This window comes from Naumovozyma dairenensis, chromosome 5 (assembly GCF_000227115.2).
Source record: "Naumovozyma dairenensis CBS 421 chromosome 5, complete genome".
NCBI classification, from domain to species: Eukaryota; Fungi; Ascomycota; class Saccharomycetes; order Saccharomycetales; family Saccharomycetaceae; genus Naumovozyma; species Naumovozyma dairenensis.
The window spans coordinates 794,274-814,875 of NC_016483.1; the positions used below are offsets into that span (position 1 = coordinate 794,274).

General features: G+C 33.5%; 7 protein-coding genes and 1 non-coding gene across 8 annotated transcripts; 2 read left to right on the forward strand and 6 right to left on the reverse strand.

Annotated features, from left to right (window-relative positions):
* Positions 1 to 339: 339 nt before the first annotated feature.
* Positions 340 to 1,674, reverse strand: APM1 (Apm1p; the record flags this gene model as incomplete). Its single annotated transcript, XM_003670380.1, has 1 exon — positions 340 to 1,674. One exon carries the CDS (start codon positions 1,672 to 1,674, stop codon positions 340 to 342), a length of 1,335 nt encoding a protein of 444 aa, XP_003670428.1.
* A 407-nt stretch (positions 1,675 to 2,081) lies between these two features.
* Positions 2,082 to 2,673, reverse strand: EST3 (telomerase subunit EST3; the record flags this gene model as incomplete). The annotated part of the gene is given in 2 exon segments (XM_003670381.1): positions 2,082 to 2,390; positions 2,392 to 2,673. Coding segments are annotated over 2 exon segments (591 nt in total).
* Positions 2,674 to 2,969: 296 nt separating this feature from the next.
* On the reverse strand, positions 2,970 to 3,042 carry NDAI0Etrna12A. Its single transcript has one exon. It is a non-coding gene; the product is annotated as a tRNA-Ala (tRNA).
* A 475-nt stretch (positions 3,043 to 3,517) lies between these two features.
* Positions 3,518 to 5,308, reverse strand: CIR2 (electron-transferring-flavoprotein dehydrogenase; the record flags this gene model as incomplete). The annotated part of the gene is made up of 1 exon (XM_003670382.1): positions 3,518 to 5,308. The coding sequence occupies one exon, from the start codon at positions 5,306 to 5,308 to the stop codon at positions 3,518 to 3,520; it is 1,791 nt and encodes a 596-aa protein (XP_003670430.1).
* Positions 5,309 to 5,989: 681 nt separating this feature from the next.
* GDS1 (Gds1p) lies at positions 5,990 to 7,786 on the reverse strand (the record flags this gene model as incomplete). The annotated part of the gene is made up of 1 exon (XM_003670383.1): positions 5,990 to 7,786. The coding sequence occupies one exon, from the start codon at positions 7,784 to 7,786 to the stop codon at positions 5,990 to 5,992; it is 1,797 nt and encodes a 598-aa protein (XP_003670431.1).
* A 1,847-nt stretch (positions 7,787 to 9,633) lies between these two features.
* Positions 9,634 to 11,382, reverse strand: NDAI0E03720 (uncharacterized protein; the record flags this gene model as incomplete). Its single annotated transcript, XM_003670384.1, has 1 exon — positions 9,634 to 11,382. One exon carries the CDS (start codon positions 11,380 to 11,382, stop codon positions 9,634 to 9,636), a length of 1,749 nt encoding a protein of 582 aa, XP_003670432.1.
* A 3,560-nt stretch (positions 11,383 to 14,942) lies between these two features.
* On the forward strand, positions 14,943 to 17,090 carry MSC6 (Msc6p; the record flags this gene model as incomplete). Its single annotated transcript, XM_003670385.1, has 1 exon — positions 14,943 to 17,090. The coding sequence occupies one exon, from the start codon at positions 14,943 to 14,945 to the stop codon at positions 17,088 to 17,090; it is 2,148 nt and encodes a 715-aa protein (XP_003670433.1).
* Positions 17,091 to 17,557: 467 nt separating this feature from the next.
* Positions 17,558 to 20,491, forward strand: SOG2 (Sog2p; the record flags this gene model as incomplete). Its single annotated transcript, XM_003670386.1, has 1 exon — positions 17,558 to 20,491. The coding sequence occupies one exon, from the start codon at positions 17,558 to 17,560 to the stop codon at positions 20,489 to 20,491; it is 2,934 nt and encodes a 977-aa protein (XP_003670434.1).
* Between the last annotated feature and the right edge of the window lie 111 nt (positions 20,492 to 20,602).

The window sequence follows — 20,602 nt, forward strand, 5'->3', positions numbered from 1 at the left end:
CTACGAATAGACAACTCTGGTGACTTCTTTACCTTCTTTCTTTATTTCGCCATTCTATTTTCGCACTGAATCCTTGAAAATATCTTTGTAATTAATGCTTCAGTCATAATACAAAAAAAAAAGGAAGACTAGTTATATATAAGTCCATACTAAATTTTATTTGATTTTATAATATAGATACATTGATCAACTATCGACTGTTCCATTAGCTATGACAATTCTGAGAGCACTACAATCATGGTTTATAGAATCTTAACTTTAAAGGGTACTACTTTACATTCATTATCATATTATATATGTAATAATAATATATAAACCGATGCAATTTTTTAGGTCGTATTAAATTAAACGAATAGTATAATCATCACCACTTTGTGTAATATACCTAACCCAGGGATAACTTTTATATTGTAATTTTGGTTCATTAATCTTCAAGTAACGAACTTGAATGCCTGATGTCGTGAAATAAGGTATTTGAAATTTAACTTGCACAGGTTTTTTATTTTGGACCTCCTCAGACTTACTAGAAGTGGATGGTAAACATAATTCTGCTGCCATAGAATACTCTTTACCACCTGGGAAACTCCTTATTTTCCAAAGAATAGCACTCTTTTCAGGGACCCATTTTATCGAACCATGAGAATATTTAAAGTTTGGTGTATCCGCATCTTCAGGTACTGGAATAAGTATTTCAACATTAGTAGCGGTCGATTTCTTTTTAATTTGTGCTTTCGCTCTACAATGTATTTCAATTCTTGAATTGGAATGGACTTGAACATTCATATCACACCAAATTAATGGTTTAATGGAAGTGGATAATCTATAATTCATTAATTCGAAATCTCCATCAGGTGGTATAAACGTGATTATTTTTTCAGTTTCAAATTTACTCAATCTTACACATTGATGGAATTTCAAATCTTCTAATTCAATTTTATTTTGTTTCTTCGAAGTAGCGTTATTATTTGTATCATCCTCAGTTAATTGTTTGGAAAATATCCCCTTATCATTGATACCTAGTTTTAAATCTGGCATACCTGATAAACGAGACTTAATCTTCACTACACCTAAAATTTCCGATCTTAATATTTGCCCCTTTTGAGTCATTAACATATTTATTGATTCAACAATATCCAAAAATGCTTCATTTTTCTTATATTTAATACCTTCAGATCTCCAACTAACTGAATCTGTCAAGGCAGATGGTGGTCTCGCAGCATTTTGTTTCTTTTTAGCTGCTTTCACTAATTTGAATGATTTCTGTGTAATATATTGCTTCAACATTTTAGTCTCTGTAATCTGTGGAATACCATAATCCATCAACTCATCCAATAACTCATAAATGATAACATAATTATCTCTGATTGATTCTTCTTCCACCGTTTTCAAATAATCTCCAAGGACATCAATAATCTTATATAAGAATGCAAATACTTCAGCAATATTCGTTCTCAATAGATTCGTTATAGCAACTAAATATATATCACTGTGTTGGATAAAAAGGTATTGCGTATTATTATATGTCAAACATGGAGGTATCACACTTGATTCTTCTTCTAAGTCAGCTAAAAGTGATGCAAATTTATCAATGGCTGTCAATGGGATATCATCTCTATATTTCCTTGATAGTAACGGACGACCTTTAATATCACAAAAGTAAATTGCTGATGCCATTGCTTTAATTCTGCTCTATTTTGTTTATCTTGTCTATTGCAGTCGTTCCGTTTTGAGTATGTGATTTCTTAAGATCGACGTATTTTCTTAAATCAACTTACCGTGTTATAGGAGAGGAGGCCTTAGAGTATCGAGCTTGGATTATAATAATGATTAGACTTCCAAAAAGCAAACAAACAAACCCAGGAACTTAAACACACAAGGGAATTGGGTATTGTTTAGCTAACTAATAACCTTAATACCATATAAAAGTTTAAGATGGATTTGTTATTATGATTATTGTTGATTCCATTTTTTCCTCTTTGAAAGTTTCATAATTTTTCACATTTCCACAATTGCCGTTTTTGGAATGAAAAAGTTACATAAATCTACCAAAATCGATTATTATTATTTATTATCTATAGTATTTATACAGTAAAATGAAGCTTGTTATATATGAAGGGAAATTCGAAAAGAAGCTGTACCTGGTCACTATCAAATAATGATGCTTGGTTGATTTGCAAAACTGGGAACAACCCAAATCCATTCTTGTTACTATTTTTCTCCCCCGCCAATGATTGCAGATCAAACTTAGGGAAACTAGATCGAATCTGCGACCTTGTCTTATATATCACTGTACAATCACCAATAACGAATAAACAATTCACTGTCTCCGAGGTGATTCGAGAACGATAAACTCTTTCAAACTCTAATACACATTGGGGTGTGAATTCAACTAAGTATTTGATACGTGCTATCTCTAATCGACGCAAATATTTTATAATTGTTCACAGAAAAGAACTTAGTAACTTTGGCAAAATGAGAATAGTTATTCAATATTGTCTCGCTTATTTCTGGGGCGTCCATATCTCGTCTCGATAGTCGTGCGATGCTGAGTCTTTGATTCCCTGGTAAGTAAGTCTTTGCCTGAATTTCCTTTCGTATTATATTTGCGATCCATGGTTGTAAGAACACAGAATCTGATACTGTTTGCTTTGAAGAAAGGATTACTCTGGGCATAGGAATTTCAGGTATTGCTAGGATGATTATTCTAAATGAGTGGAGAAACTGAATGTTCTTGTATTAGACCGTCAATCAAGATTTTAAAGATGATTTTTTTCCGGAATGTCTTATTCATAGGACAGGGGCTTCCCAGTGGGCATTAGAAACCTATACAACTTAGGGATCAAAAATATACTCAAAAAACAAATTTGCTAAAACGCAACCAGCACTTTGTTTCGAATCCTAATTACTGTAATAAAAACAAACTTAGTACATTACTTAATAAATGCTTATAAAGGAAAGTAAAAAAGAAATGGACGAGTTGGGAATCGAACCCAAGACCTCTCCCATGCTAAGGGAGCGCGCTACCAACTACGCCACACGCCCAGTAATTTCTGTTTTTGGAGTTAGTTGGATGTTAAAGACCAGACCTACAAATCCTTAGACCACATCATGGGCCGCTGCTGGTTTACCGTCAGTTCAGGGATAATGAGGCTCTTTTTTCAAGATAGACTAACTAAACTTTTTACCATTAGTTTCCCAATTATACGTACCGGAAAGGTAGCAGATTTTGGCAACGAAATGGATAAGATACAGGAATGAAACCACTGAGATTCTTAGTAAATGGAAATGAAATGAAGCTTGTCAAATATGGAATATAATGTCTTTAATGGAAACATAATGGGCTGCCCAGGAGGAGAAGCAAAGCGAAAAAAATTGTCGAGATAACGTAAGGTACAGTTTTTTACAGGATATTGATTTGGAAAAAAATCGGATCAACAAAAAAATGGAATAAATAATTATATATATTATCAAGATAAAATAAATAGAGGAGGAAATATTGGCCCATTTGTTGCTCTTTTCAGGTGTTTGTGTATTTCGGACCATCACCACCTTCTGGGACTTGCCAATCGATATCTTGTATAGGCGTTTTAACATCACACGCTTTACAATGTATGCAGTTTTGGGAGTTGATTTTAAATTTCAAACCGACAGAAGATTTATCATCTTTGACATATTCATACACACCTGCTGGACAGAATCTCTGTTCCACTTCTCTGTATTTGGGATATGTTTTCTCTGCATGACTTTGTAATGTCTCTCCATTTACTAGTTTCAAATGACATTGTTCATCCTCATCATGGTATGTACCTGTTCTTGACACTGATGTCATTATGTCAAATGTTACCTTATTATCTGCCTTATAATATTTTATTGGCTTAAAGTTTGATGCCGCACCTGTTTTCAAAGAATCAGTTTCTTTATTTTCAAAAGTCCAAGGCGCACGGCCTTTTAGTAACATGGAATCCAAACCGGAATACACCATTCCTCCATATGCTCCTAGAGAGAAGTTAAATGACGGCCTTATATTACGTACTTGATATAACTCATCATATACCCATGACTTCTTAAAAGCTTGTTCGTAAGATTCTAAATTTATTATCTGTTCATTTGTCTTGGATGTATCTACTCCTAGCGATTCTTCTTCCTCAATCTCGGGTAACTCTCTTATTTCTTCATAAATTTTTTCTGCGGCTAATATTCCTGTCTTCATTGCTGTGTGCGTTCCCTTAATTTTTGGTACGTTAACGAAACCAGCAGAACAACCAACTAAGACACCACCAGGGAAGTTCAATTTAGGCACTGATTGTAAACCACCTTCGTTAATTGCACGGGCACCATACGAAATACATTTCCCGCCTTCTAATATTTTAGAATAGTATGGCATTTTCTTCATTTTCTGGAATTCTTGATACGGCGAAACGTACGGATTTTTATAATCCAAACCAATGACTAAACCCACGGTAACTAACCCATCACCAAAATGGTATTGGAATCCACCACCATAAACATCATTTGGTAGTGGATATCCCATTGTATGAGAAATGAAGCCTTTTCTAAAGACTTCAGGCTTAACTTGCCAAACTTCTTTGATACCCAAGCCATATGTCTGTGGTGACCTGTCAGCTCTTAGATCAAATTTTTTAATAACCTTCTTCGTCAATGAACCGTGACATCCCTCAGCAAAGACTGTTTGTCTAGCATGAAATTCCATACCTCTTTCAAAGCTGTCCTTTGCCTCTCCTGCTTTGGAAATACCAGAATCCTTAGTAGCCACCCCAATGATAGCATCATCTCTATTATTATATACAACTTCAGAGACTGAGACACCAGGATAGACTTCAACTCCATATTCTTCCGCTTTTTCACCTAACCAAGTAACCAATTGACTCTGAGACCCAACATAATTCTTCCCCTTATTATCAAGACCAGGTACATGAGGCATGGGAATTCCCAGCTTTTCATTCCAAAAATATTTCATCTCTTCCTCCTGTACCAAAGTCAAAATATCAGTCGGAGGTGTCTTCATATTAGGGAACAATTCCAAAAATGATCTTGGTTCCAAAATCATCCCAGATAACGAATGTGCACCTATATATGAACCTTTCTCAAGGACTACAACTTTCAATTTATCTTTCTTGTCTAATTGTTTTAATTTGATGGCAGTGGTTAAGCCGCTAGGACCGCCTCCTACTATGCATACATCCACCTTTTCAATGTCCCTTGGTATGGTACTTATTGTGCTTAATGGTCGATAGAGACGTATGGATTTTCTAGAAATAGTTGGCGTTATTTTTCTAGATAAGAACATTATTCTGTTTCGTATGGCGTTCTTCTTTATTAAACATTTATATATAGTTTGGATCTTATCTGGTGTTAAAGGAAATCCAAGTTTATTGAGTCGAAAAGAAATATTGACTTGCTTTCCTTATTCTTACAATCTACTTTAAGGTTGAAGAGGAGATGGTTTCCTTTATATTAAAATTTCAGGATCCTTTCTTTGCCTTTTAGCTTATACCGGTACTTCCTTAATATTTCTGGTAGCGCCATCCTTATCGTGGATACGGAGTATAGATTAGCCGTGCTTCGATGTCAGAGTCAGATTCAGTTGAAACAATGTCAGAAATATTCTTAATAGAGTATTACATTCATTTTAATTTAGTATATTATAATGATATCAAACAATTAAAGAATACATAGAAACGACATTAAAACAATATAATTTAGTACCTAGTGTAGCATTTTCCAATCCAAGAAAAAAAGAAGCTAGAATGGAAAACTATTAAATGGAAGTAACCGAGAAAATAGCGGTAAATCCAATGAAAAAGTCAACATCAGGAAATAAATAATAGTAACAGTAAAAAATAACGATAATAATAGTAATAGTAATAGTAAAGAAGAATGTCCGTATGAGAATTGAAGAGTGAGCGTAGAAAAAAATGGCATGAAGTTCTGTAGAATTGGGGGCATTAGAGTTAGTTTTTTGCTTGTATTAATCGAATATATTGTCTAGATCATCTATGGTCAAATTTTCAGGTGATTCAATATCTTGTGTAAGGAATCCATCTTTGATGATTTTCATCCATGATGATTGTGGAGATGATGTTGTAGAAGAAGCGTTTGACGATGACGGCGTACAGGCACCATCAGCAGCTATGTTGTGGGCACCTTCCCTTGTTGTTGTTATTACGTTTGTGTTTTTATTTAATACTGACTGTTCATCCGTTGAACCCTCTACTGGCATTTGTGTAAATATTATATCATGGATAGCAGAGAGTGCTTTTGTTGAGGTAGCTGAATTAGATTTGAAAGTATTACCTCTTAGTAGCTTTGATATCCTTGGTGTCGCAGCGACAGCTGTGATGTAAAAATTGTTATTGCTATTATCCATTGTATTCATGGGTGTATTTGATGCAATACTAGATAACGATGAAGATGATGGGGATGCTGAGATTGACGCAGATGACTGCTTCGATTTCGAGGTTTTGGTTTTCTTATTTGATTTTGTATTGTTATTATTATTACTATCAAGTAGCCTCTTTTTCGCCAAAGTATTACTAGCATTATTGTTATTTGTATTGTTTAGTTGTGCTGCCATGGTAGTTGTAGTTAAAGATGGCGCTGGCATATTAGTTATTGTATTTTCAACTTGATTTTGATGTACTGGTGAGAAATTTAATGATACAGGAGATGCAGAATATGGAATATTGAATTCAGGACCGACAGAAAATGCTACGTTAGACACACCTAACCCATTAGCGCCATTTAAAGGATCTTGTAATGGCGTAGTAGAATCATGTAAGGAAGTATTGCTATTAACGAGTGGAGAAGCCATGACCAGATTTTTAGTTGCTGAATTAAAGCTCCCATTTGGAGAGGGACCCACTGGAAAAGCCAATTTATTATTACCATTTTTATTCGTCACATTGTTGTTATCATTGCCGTTAGTTTGTGGTGATTTCTTCTTGGAAGAATTATTGATGGATTTCGCATTCGTTACATGGGAACCAAAATCTTCATTGAAAGAATTTGAACTCTCTTGAGCCAATTTTTGCTTTAATTGTAATGTTACCGCTTGAGCTTGTTCTTTATAGTCAGGAGCCAAGATACCTCTATAAATATATAACATTCTTCTTGGAGAAGAACTTGACCATTCTCTTGATAAAGCATAAGTCAAAGTCTTTTCTCCTTTTTCTATCTTCTTTACATAAGCATTCAATTTGGCAGAAATCAAATTTGATAATTTTGTTGAAAGAGTGGACATATTTGGATGTTTAGTCAAAAGATGATCACAAAGTTGTTTCACTGTCATACCTTGTTGATTTGGATCCATTTCCCATAAGATGACAAAAACTGCATATAGTACATCATCGTCTATTGGAGTCTTGTCTTCTTCTGGTTTGGGTCTTTCACCAGTTACAGGAATCAACTTAGAAATATCTAAAAATGGATTTTCTTTCTTTGGTGTTACTATATCTTTTTTACCATTCTTTAAGCCATTACCATTAGTATTATTATTACTAGGGTTATTAAAATTATTATAGGTACCACCTGGTGTAGCATTTGATTTAACAGAGTTCATTGACACAGAGGAAGAGGAAAGTGGTGTATTCAATTGAGTGAATCCATCCTGAGGCAATGAAGCAGTTGATAGTTCAGTTGGAATTGGTAATGATAACCCGGAATTGTTAGCATTATTGGAAAATTCTTCGTTGGAACCATTGCTAGAGTGGTTCAAAGAGGGTACAATATCGGCCATGTCAACAATTTCTGAACCTGGGAAGGTCATATTGTTGTCAGTTTTATTATTATTATTATTATTATTATTATTATTATTATTATTATTATTATTATTATTATTATTATTATTATTATTATTATTATTATTATTATTATTATTAATATTCCCGTTTACTGTAGTTTGTATATTATTGTTAATACCGTCGTTATTAGTATTATTATTAATATTAGGTGTTCAATACCTAAGGAATTCACTTGATAAATAGGCGAGGTAGAATTATGAAGAATTTCACTTTCCATTGTTGGAATTTGGATAACTCTTGAATTTGCTAAGGCCATACTAAAACTTACAGGGGAGATGAGATGTAGAATGGACAGGAACAGGAGGTTTCAATGATGGAAGATTGTGTACGGGCTACAATAAGGATCTCGTAATAGCCAGAAAAGTGAAAATTATTTAAAATTTCCTAGTAGGAAAAGAAAAACTTCTGAAAAGAGCTAGAGCAAAAAAAAATGGTGAGTTTCAAAGTGGAAAAATACAACGAAAAAAATTGTTTTGATTCACTGAACTGACAATAAAACGGTATAGTAAATTAGAAAGACAAAGCAATAAGTAGAATACTGTTTGTCTGGCAGGTGAGCAGTTTATCTAATAGCTATATTATCTAGCAATGTGTCCTATATTTTCCACCTCTTCTTTCCTTTTTGCAACAAAAGCTACTCTTGCTTACGTACAACAATGAACAAAGAGAAAAAAACTCCGGGGTCAAAGCTTAAAAATGAAAAGGGGAATCCAATGACTCAAAAAGGGAAATCGTAGAGAAAGGAAAACAATGCGGGAGGAAAGGGGAGAAAGAAGAACCGGAAATGAAAAAAAAAGTGATGAAAAAAAATGGAAAATATGTAAAACGTTCTTCTGCTGTGAAAACCCACAAAGACCAGTGAAAATTTTTTCACTCCGCGCGTGCGTGGGTTCATCCTGAAAAAATTAAGGGAGGCCGAGCCAATGGGTTCCTCCGCATTTAATTCAAGGATGTAAGTACAACATAACACCACATAGGGCCATGATCTCTATATATAGAGGTTTTGTTTTATTACAAATATATAACCAAGCCATCACAAGTCAGATACGTCCACAACTCCATGAGTATATAATAACAATCATGTTAGATGCAGTATCCTTTATTCTGAGAAACGTGTGTCAAAGTATCTGTCAATAACTTTCTTAATAGTGGTTGTCGTCATTGTCTAAATCATTAGAGCATAGCCTTTTCACTGGATGTCACTCAGAGACATGAACGACTACACTCTTGTTTCTCATTGTAATAAATATTTCAAATTTCCTTTTAAATATACACTGTTTTCATCTGTTAATGTTGAAACTTTATATTGAAAACAACAGGAGTTCAGCTTCATCTTGATTTGCCTTCAATTTTTATGCAGTCAAACTATTCGATATTTTCGGGGACCCTTTTCGGCTGGCTAAAATGAAAAACCACAAGACACCCACACACCTAACTATGGAGGTCACTAAACCTGTATTTTACGTTGATTTTTTCTAAAAATGTTCATGATTTTTCTGAAATAGTTCATTTACTCAACCCACACCTCCAAAAAGAGCAGTCAAAGAATTTAGCCCACTTTCCCCAAACCTTAATGGTGTTACATAATGTAATCAATAACGTTAAATTCGATCCAAGAGAAGAGATAAGAACAGCGTTTTAATAATGATGATAATGCATTTTAGAGTAATTACTATCAAAAAAATAGATAGTAACTACAGGTATATAATTTTTATATAATGGTATATGTACTTTTTTGTTGCGTATTTATAAGGATAAGAAGAAAAAAGAAGACTAAGTTGCAAGGAATGGCGAAAACAAACAAACAAATATTTCACGTTATATCATTCTTAGTACTCAAATTCAAAGAAGAAAATGCTGATGTTGTAGATGTAGCTGGATTGGACATGTATCTTGGACCAACAGTTGAAATAATTCTTTTCTTTGTCCTTGTTGAATTAGGATTATCAATGGATGACATGACTGAGGCCACTGACCGTTTCTTCAAATTCGTAACCATATTTACTCCATTAGTAGGAGTTAAAGGAGTCAATAACTGTGGTAATTGGATGAATTTGTTTGAATGATGGTTTTGTGAATGCATATTGATATTGCTTCCATAACTTTCAATTGAAGGTGTTGGAAGATGCGTAGCTGATAGGTATGAAGAATTTGATGATAAGGATGATGTATTATTAATATGAGGCGTTTCCATTACACTCATATTTCTACTTTGTAAAGATGATGGCGTAGTTGCGATATCTTTGTCACCGGATGATGGTGTAATAGTGGATAAATAATCTTGTACAGATTGAGATGCGTAAAAATTGTTTAATTGCCATTGAATGCTATAGTTGTATAATGCAGTGAATAAATTCTTATAATATGTAGATGTTGTTTCATTAGATTCGTTATTCTTATTGTTAATAAGATTGTATTTTGAATTAAAACTTGTTGGTAATGTAGATCGTTTCAATTCCTTTTGTTGACTATAGGGATGGGTAGTCCCCGAATATACTGATGTAGCATCAGCACCTTCATCCGCCTCGACAGTGGAAGATGTTTGATATGCAGACGATAATTGTTCTAGTAATGCATGACAAATAGTTATAATTTTATTATCTTGTGAAATTGATTCAATTTCATCCCATTTATTAGATTTGTGGAACGTTAAAGCTAATTTCATCAGATTAATAGAAGTAATTGAAATCATACTTGGATTATATTCAAATGAAATGTCTAAATTGAATGAAGCTAATTCGCATAACATTATTGAACCCATTTTAATTTCATTTATTGTCATTAATTGGTTTTGAAAAATATTCTTTTGATTCAAAAATAGTAATATATCAATGACTGAGTCATGTGTTGGTATTTGACAAACAGACCAATTAAATGCCTTTAAAATCTGCAATTCCATTTCTTTAAATTCTGATTTTGAATATTGATTACAGCATAAATTCTGTAAATTTTTCAAAGTTGGAATTCGATATTTAGAATCCCAATATTTAGAACTGATCCATAAAGCAGTTAATGAAATCAATTGATAAGAGAAATTTTTAATTAAAAACTTCGATGAAAATCTATCAATGATACTGTATGCTAAGAATAAGGTTGAAGTTGATAATTTCAATCTTGTATGACAACACATTAAGAAATCAAATATTAAATTTCTCATTGATTCATTAATTTCTGGTTGTAATTTAAACTTTGATAAATCAGGTTTATTGATCTTAAAGTCAGTAGAATATTCAAAGGTAATCAACTTGTTTAATATATCTTTACTATATTCATTAATAGAAGATTGATGATTTGTCATTTCTTTTTTCATAAGATTTGGATTATGGGCCTTAACATTTGCAACATGCTTTCGAATCTGTGATAGAACATTCAGGTCAACCGGTTTGATAGTATCTAGATTAATAGTAGTAGCAGCATTATTGGCAATGGGAGCAGATGTTGACCTTGTATTGATGCCTAGATTTGTTATACCCAAATTGATGCCGTTAGTGACAGCAGCAGCAGCAGCAGCGGCAGCAGTTGTTGATATGGTTCGATTTTGTGATTCATTGATATTGAACATAATATATGGGTATTGTAATAGATGTGAACTAATATATAGCAACGGTAACGTTCAATGGTTCAAAAATGATTCAAGAAAACCAGAAAAAAAAGACAAGCAATCGAGGAGTAATAATAGTAATAACAAAGGGATCTATATGACCTGATTTAGCATGCAAAGGTTATGATTATTCGGAGTGTTGGGATTTTGATAGATTTGAAGTACCGATCTGGTTAGTTAGCGACAGGATCGATGAATGAAGTCTTAATATCGTTTGATCTGATCTGATCTTAAGATTCTATAAATCAATCTTGAGATAAAATTATTGATTTGGAATAGTTTCGAGGAAAAAAAGTCTTGTTATTGAAATTTAAAAGGATCCAGGAAAAGCAAAAACCAAATATAAGATAGTTCCAGCAAAAAAAAGACCTATAAAATTATTTGAGAAATGAACTCAATACCGTATACAGTTAAAAATTATTATATAACACAAGTTCCCATCACAGATGCGCACGCATGTAAGTGCGTGGGACAAGAAAATTTGAAATCTCGACCTAACATTAACACTACCCTGATAACGGTTTTCAGGTTGTATAAAAACCAAGATATATCGTATGTAGGTATATATCAGGTTACATTATTCTTCAAAGAAAAACTTTACTTAAATTAGAACAAAAATGGTTACCGCTAATAAGCCACGATTGTCTTTCCTGTGTGTGATGGGAGACTCACAACGAAAAAGTAGGCAAAAACTTACTCGAATTGCGGACGACTATTAGTAATAAAAATATATATGGTTCTCTTACCCTCTCCAAGTTGTTGATATTACTTATGGATGCTAGGAAGAAGGAAATAGTAAATTTATAATACTCTTGGCATTTATAGAGATGAAACAATTCTTGAGATAACATGAAATGTTATGCATATTACAGGCCAAAAACTTGAGGGAATATTAGATTAAAGTTAGAGAATTGACACTCTTGTATATAGGCTATAATGAATAAGGGTTATTGTCTTAATGGACAACTATGAAAATCTAGGTATATGCGATTTACCGTTGGCAAGATTAAAGATATGTCACGGTTAAAGTTCACCTACAGTTGTATGTAGAGTACTACATAGGAGTCCTTAACCAATATGTTACGTTACAGTATATTGAGAAAAAGGAACCCATTATTAGGTGAATAATACTATGTCCAATGGCATTGTGTAAATTAGTGATCGGAAAGTAAGGAGATATTCAGTGCAAAACTAATTATAGAAACGTCCAGGTAAAAAAACGTGTATAGTTCAAAATCATTGAGAAGTTTTCAAGATAACTTTCCTGTCAAATTTTTAGATAAGTGAGAAATTGCATTACCCGGTGCTCCTCCCACTTTCTTTCCGCAGAAAAAATCCGCAGGGGTTGGTAAATCTGAAAACTACCACTGTGAGAAAATGTCAAGGTTTTTCTATTAAATGCAAATAATTACCCTTTATGGAAGTATTATGAAATCCTTGGTTGTTAATTTAAGATTACACATCCTTACGTATCTCACTAAGTGGGTAGGATTATTAGTCCCGACCAAGCTTCTCAAATGCCGAGGGACCGCAACAATATGCTACACCTACGTGTATTTCTCGGAAGGTAAATTAGTGAGACAGTAAAAACATCGTTTTGAAAACCTTCGTATTGCACTTTCCATTGGAGTACGAAATGTTCAGGTATATAGGAACATCATCTGAAGTAGCATGTAGTCATACCTGTACACTCCAAAAAAGAATCAAAGGGAAGGTACTATGTGAATAACTATTTCATAGTAGCTTGGAAGGGTGATAACATATTACCTCCTCAAGGGAAGAAAATATCGTAGAGTGCCACACCTTTAGGAAAAATAAATGCTCGCTAGAGTAGTTCGGTAATAAACTCTTAGTTCCTAAACACAAGTAAGGAACGTACAAGGTCCTATAAAATGAATACTTTCCATTCATTATTTGTTGAGAAGGGTGAGTAGCTATGTTGTATCAACTGGATCTTGTTGATTTATGGCCCAGACTTTTCAAAGTTCCAAGCATTTACAACATGCAAGAACATTATGGCTAAATTTTTGAAAAAACAAGAATTTCCCGTGTGCTTACATTGCCTACATACTAAAAGGATAGCAACGATAGAAATACAAGCAACTCGCGAATATGCTGTCTTATTTTAATGCCGTAACGCTTCAAGGTAAATATCAAGAAAAGAAAAAACTGAAAATATTAGATACCTCCTGAAAGAACCTCCTTCATCAACGATGCAATAAAATAATCTTTACCGTTAGCTATCTTAACTTTGAAGAGATTGTTCTGGACATCAATAGATCTTATATTTTGTATGTTCCGACTGTTAAAGACATCTTCTTTAGTTTATTTTTTTTGAAGATTTTCAAAGGATAAAAACGCGTTCTTGAAACATTATTTTCGGAGTTTTCAAGATCCACGTATTACCCGTAGCAGAAAAATATCTAAGAAATATATGTACAGTTAATGGAAACCCACTCCTGCTACATTTTCTCTCTCTTCATTATCGGTTAAGGTAAACTCCGAAATTTCAAATATAAGAAATAAACCGGAATTACACTTCCATATAAATGAAGTATAGAGATATCAGACTACTTGCTCAACTTGGTAGAACATTGGTTTGAGGTTAGCTATTCGAGCACATACTCAAAGCTATCGTGAGATCATACGATAAAAAGTACCAATAAAAATTCGTACTTTGACAATTCAAAGGGACATTTCTTGGCATCAAATAGAGCTTATATTGAACAGCATCCTTTCTTCATGCGATGGTATATGTAGAGATAATGCAAAAAAACTGTAAAGTGTTAATAATTTACAGTATATAGTTATGTTATATTTATTGTTTCTTTTTTTTATTAACAAATGACCACTACTTTGGGGTTGTGAAACCTTTCTATCAGTAAAATGAGAACGGAGGGCAACTATGACTGTTGCTGCCTGTTTTCAACCACTTTATTTAGTAGCTTGGTGCTTAGTAATTTTTATTTTTTTTATGTTAGAAAAGATATATACCGTAACCTTCGAGCCTTAATTTATCCTTTCAACGCTTCCCTCAGGCTACAATATCTGAAGAATAAATTTGAGAATGACCACTTTTTTGATGGCTCCTAATTCGATTTTGACAAGGAGGAAAGTTGTAAGAGGGTTTATCCTCTTGATTTAAAAACACTCATAGGAACCACAAATAATAAAATAACTAAGAGCATGCAGGAGTAATTACCACCCTTTATATTTAATAACCCAACAACCTGTGGGACTCTGCGATCGTTAGTATATAGGAATAGATATAACTGCTTAACGTGAGAACTCGCATTTCGAAGAACAAACAAACGACCAAGCCGGGTAATGGATAATGGAAAATAACTTCGAGCGGACCGATTTATGGAAAACCAAATTTAAGCAAACTAAATAGAGAGGGATAACCAGCTATTTATACCCCCAAAATACACAATATATAACACTCGATAAGCTTCAAGAATAAAAGAGCACACGGTCGATTACTAACTTATACCACAGGTCCTCATCAACTCTTGAATATTATGCCTATCGTAAGACAAGCTCTCGGAAGCAGATTCATTGTGACATCAACGATTCGTAGGCTTCAGTCCACAGTGAATAGTTCGCGATTGAACTTAACTAAGTTAAATAACACTGATGGAGTGTCACCAATAGAAAACCAACACAACGAGCAGGCCAATGAGTATACAAATCAGTCTCATGGATTTACAAGACAAAATAGAGCTGCTGCTCATCCAGCTACATTACTGAAAAATAAGTTAACCAGTGAATTGAGAAAGAACAATAGTAGTCTACTTGAAATATTCAATACTTTCAAAATGGGAGTCAACGAAGTTTGTGAAGAAAATGATAACCCAGAATATTTCCAAAAGACTTTTGGTTTAAACAAACCACTAGCCGATTTATTAACTAAATCATCCAATACCAACGATGCTGATATTGATCCATATCAAATCTTAGATACTATGTGCCAATTACAGGTTGCTAGATCTGAACATTTCGAAATTGTTATGGATTATTTCTTAAAAAATGGGAAATTTCAAGACATTTTAGCATTATGGGTCAGATATTTACAAACTATTACAGAAAATCCATACTCTTTAAATAATAAGGTGGAATTTAAAACAGCGAAGGGGAATAATGCATATATGAATCCGCATGCTAAAAATTTGGCAATTACTGCTGTTTCTTACATTTTGTTACTTGAAAATAAACCAAGTTTGGAAACTTTATATGATCTTTTAAGATTAGATAAAAGTTTGGGTCAAAAAATTCCATTTACTTCAATGAAGGAAGTTATTGATAGAGAATTACCAGAACAGTATAAAGTAACTGCCTCCGAGGGATTCAATGTTCTGCTTAAGATTTTCAGCAAATCAGATAAGGAATGGTTTCTACGTCATATTGACAATAGTTTACAAGTTAAAAAAATCGATGATCTCTACCATTCATATACATATGTCAAAGAAGATTTAGATGCTGACATTTTAACGAGGTTCATGGATAAATATACTGCATTCAATCAATTTGATAAAACTATTAGTATTTTTAATGAATTAAAAGACCAATTTAAAGATAATAAAAGTTTCCAAAACCGTTTACTTATAGCAGTTGGTCGTTTAGACAGTAATATCAATAACGTTACTAGCACAAATAAATTAAATAGAGTCCTAGCAGTTTGGAACAGCATAGTGAAACCAAGTAATCCGGATGCTTCCTCCTATGCTGCCCTAATTACAGCTTTGAATGATTCTGGGAATTTTGAACATTTTAAAACAGTTTGGAGTAGGGATATTCCAGAGAATATTAAGGAAAATAGCGAAGTTAAAGAAGCGTATCTATTATCATTATTAAAATCGAAAAACGTGTCATACAAAGAAATCAAAGATAAGATTCCTGAAAACATTAACTCGCTTGAGTTGATTAATGCAGTTTTAATTAGTATTGTACTTGATGCAGAAGTCACAAGAGATCAATTTAAAGAATTTTATTCCAAACGTATTAGACATGAACAAGATGCCACTACAAAGAAAATATCAAATATTCAAACTACTGCTATAAAAATGTATGCCGATTATAAATACTATGAGCATCCGGAGAATTTCCAATTTGAGCTTCCTTTGAGAGATTTTAATAAATCGTTAGCTATCATCGAAGAATTTCTTAGAGTTGCTCCAACATTACAGTCAATCGAACTACTATATGAACAAACTAAGGAACCATTTGACAAGAGAAGGTTCAAAGCATTTGCGAAGGCTACGTTTTTGAAAAATGATATTGATATTGATTTTTCTGAAAAAATATTTAGAGATTTTGTAAAGGGAGCCAAATCAAGAGAGTTAAGGAGTGAAGGTTTCCAAAATATGGTGGAAACAATGATTGACGGATTTTGTTTCATAATAAGAAGAAATAGAGATTCCTCTATATTATTGAAAATAGATACTTATTGCCAACTGGCTGAAAATTTAAACATTCAACTAGGGAATAGAACGTTAACTAGGTTACTAAGAACACTGGCAAACTTATCCAAAAATAGAGCTACTAAATTTACAGAAGAGGAATCTAAATTTATTGAAAACTTTTTAAATTCACTGGAAAAGAATGATTCATACGTTCCCTCTAGAAGTGATATTCATGCCATCAAGAAATTTGGCTTAGAACCTCGCTAGGTGCTTCTTCATTTGATAAAAGAATGAGTGTTATATAAGTATACTCCGGAGATAAATATAAATAGCATGTAAATAATAATACAACTTATATAATAACTGATTCTTCCAAGGGACGTCGATACCTTCTGAAGTTCGAACTGCCAACGTTGAGCTAGATATCCAGATATTCATTTATTATAGTTGTGATAATCCCATACCACTGTTACCCGTCTTATAATGCTTTTGTTTACGGCTCATCTACAAAATCCGCCAAGATGCGAAAATGTCAGATTCAAATCGAATATTCAAAATAACTAGAGTAGACGGTGTTAGAGTCAGTTAAGAAGAATCACTAAAAACAAGACATTAAAGGCCAGTGTCTTTCGTATGAAGAGGCTAGGAAAACAGTGATTGAGAAACCATTTATTTACAGCCAAAACTCCTATTTTTTAGCACCTACTTTTCGAAGATCAAATAAAAGTTTCTTCATGACAACTTCATCCAGCGAAGTGGGACTTCAGTCTCATCCGAAACCAACTAAAATGAAGTTGTCACAACTTATTCTGAAAGAGCTATCCCATAATGACGGCAACAAATCAACTATCAAGCTAGTTGGTCTTGAAATAACTAAAATAACGGACGAAGATGTCTCGTTTCTCCGATCAGTGGAACGATTATCATTGAGGAAAAATCATATTACTTCATTACCTTCTACTTTTCATGAACTGAAAAACCTTCGATATTTAGATTTACATTCAAATTCACTCTCAGAAATTCCATCAGTAATATTACAGTGCCCACAATTAGAAATTGTGGATTTTTCCTCTAATAAGATTAAGAACTTACCTGAAGAAATCTCCACTCTATGGAAACAAAATTTAAAAGTTCTATCTTTGAAGAATAATGATATCTCAACGATATACTCACTGAAGTCCATAATATACTTAGAAAACCTATCAGTCTTAGAGATTGATCAAAATTCAATACCTCAAGAAGAATTAGAAGCCGTACAATCATATACACCATTGACAAACAACATAACGAGAGAAGAATATTGGGCCATAGCTATACGAAGGTATTTAAAGGATCATGTGCAAGAAGCAAAAATGTCTAAAGCTTCCAAGAGAATGGGTTTTATTAATAGTTTAAATTCCTCGAATTCAATGGTTAACACTTCCGGGTCGTCGATATCTTTATCTAACGGTGTAGTGGCAAACAATAGCTATGGTACTACTCCAACGAGCACAAATAATAATAGTAATGGTAACAATAACACAACGAACATAATAGAGGCTTCTGAAGCTGTAAATAACTCCAACAACGAATCTAATACTTCATTATTCAATTCGGAACTATACAATCATTCTAAATATAATGATTATTTTAAAAGATTGTCAATATTACCAGAAGAAAATTCAACTAATGAGGAACATAAGATCCCACATGCGGAGCTTGTTCTTTCCTGTAGGAAACTTTTATTTAGTTTCACAGAGTGTCAACAATCTATACGGAGAATTGCTTCATTCTGTAAAGAAAATGCTATTGCTGTCGATATTGTATCTTTGTTATATTCAGTTAGATCTCATATTGATAATTTAGTGGAAGTTTTACAACAAGCTGAAAATGATGAAAATCCACAAGATGAAGCTTTAATAAAATTATGCATGATCATAATTTCTATATTTAAGAAGATTATTGCTTTACTCCGAAAAAACTTTGAAACATTTTTCGAAAATGATGATTTATGTTTTGTTAGAATGTTTTATATGACTCTGTTATGCTCTTATACAGAAATGTATAACGCATGGACGTTCATTAGTTCTGAAAAGCCGAAAGCTACCAAGAAAAAATCCATTACTCAAAAGGACTCGTCTATAATATCATTCCATGCTGGCCATCGTAGTAGCAACAGTGCTAACAGCACTACTAGTAATGGTAGCAGTAACACTGGTACAGTGAATTACAAATCAAGAACAAGAAGTAATACGTTACAAAATAGAATTGTTAGCAATCCATCCACTTCTATTGAAAGTACTCCAAGTTCTATCTTAACTCAATCATTAAATACTATGGCAGGGAATATAGCAACTACTCCAGCAAATGTAATGAAGCAAACCAGTACTGCTGTAGGTTCAGTTGCAATAAAATCATCATCATCACCGAATGGTTCGAAAAACAATAGTAACATATTTTGGGCACATTCTACGAGTGCCCCTCTGCATAGAAACCATAGTATTTTAGGAGATGAATCGCCATCACCATCACCTTCTGTAATAACTTCGCAATCATTGGAAGAATCACCTAAGAAAATGGGACAGCGTTCACCAAGACCCAGTTTGATATTGAAAGGTAAGAATGAATTGTCGAATAATAGTATTGCCATCGGCGGAGTTCAACAACAACAACAACAACAACAACAACAATTGTCTACATCGCCACCTACAGCTAGATCTAAATCGAATCCAATTATAAACAGTGCAATCAGTGGTACATTCTTTAACACTGCGAATACGAATCCAAATGCGAATTCTCCTCCAAGGATGAATGCCAGTACAGCGTCCACCACCAGCATGGTTAGTGCCGGGCCTGGTACAACTGCAACAACGACGGTGCATGTACCTGCTATTGCAAATACACAAATCCCCACTGCGTCTGTCACTACCAATACTACCACCACTACAACAACTACTACCACTACTGTGACGCCGATATCATCATCCGAAGAAGATGTTGATTTGAATTTATATCAAACGTTACTTCTCGTAGTAAAGACAGTCAATGTCGTTTACAATCAATTGACCGCTGAGATCTCAAAAGTTGCTCTTGCAAGTTCCACTGGTCAACAGATCTTGACAGATTTACTAGCTACGAAGATTAAAGATTTAACAGATACATGTTGGCAAGCGATGGAACTATCGAAGGTATTACATGGTAGGTTAAACTTACTACTTAGTAAAGATCCCAATGTGGCAGAAAAATATTTAACCAATGTTGAGAAATTGAAGACGTGGGAAAATATTAATTCTTTTCTAAAATCAATTATTTCCATTTTAGCAAATGCTAAAATCTTAATGACTGAATTACCACATTTGAATGATATACGACCAAATCTAGCTTCATTAGCAAAGATTACTAAGGATGTTACTGTTATTTTGGATTTGAGTTCATATAAAGTTGTTTCCATGAATGCGCAGACACAGGCACAAGCTCAGGCACAATCACAATCGCAAGCTCCAGCCCAAGCACAAGGCCAGGGTCATAATCAAACACAGATGTATAGTAATACACAAGCGCAAGCACAATTACAGCAACAACAAATACCTATTACGAAGGATTCTCATGTTCCTTTATTGACTCCTCAAGTTAAAATGTCTAATCAAAACGTGAATCCATTCGAACAACAAATGAATGTGAGTAAATAACTAAACATTGCATGTCGAAAGGAAAAGTATATGATTCATAATCTTAGATATTTTAATTACAATTAGACCATATATACATATACATATATATAGGGAAGAGAGAGGGATGAA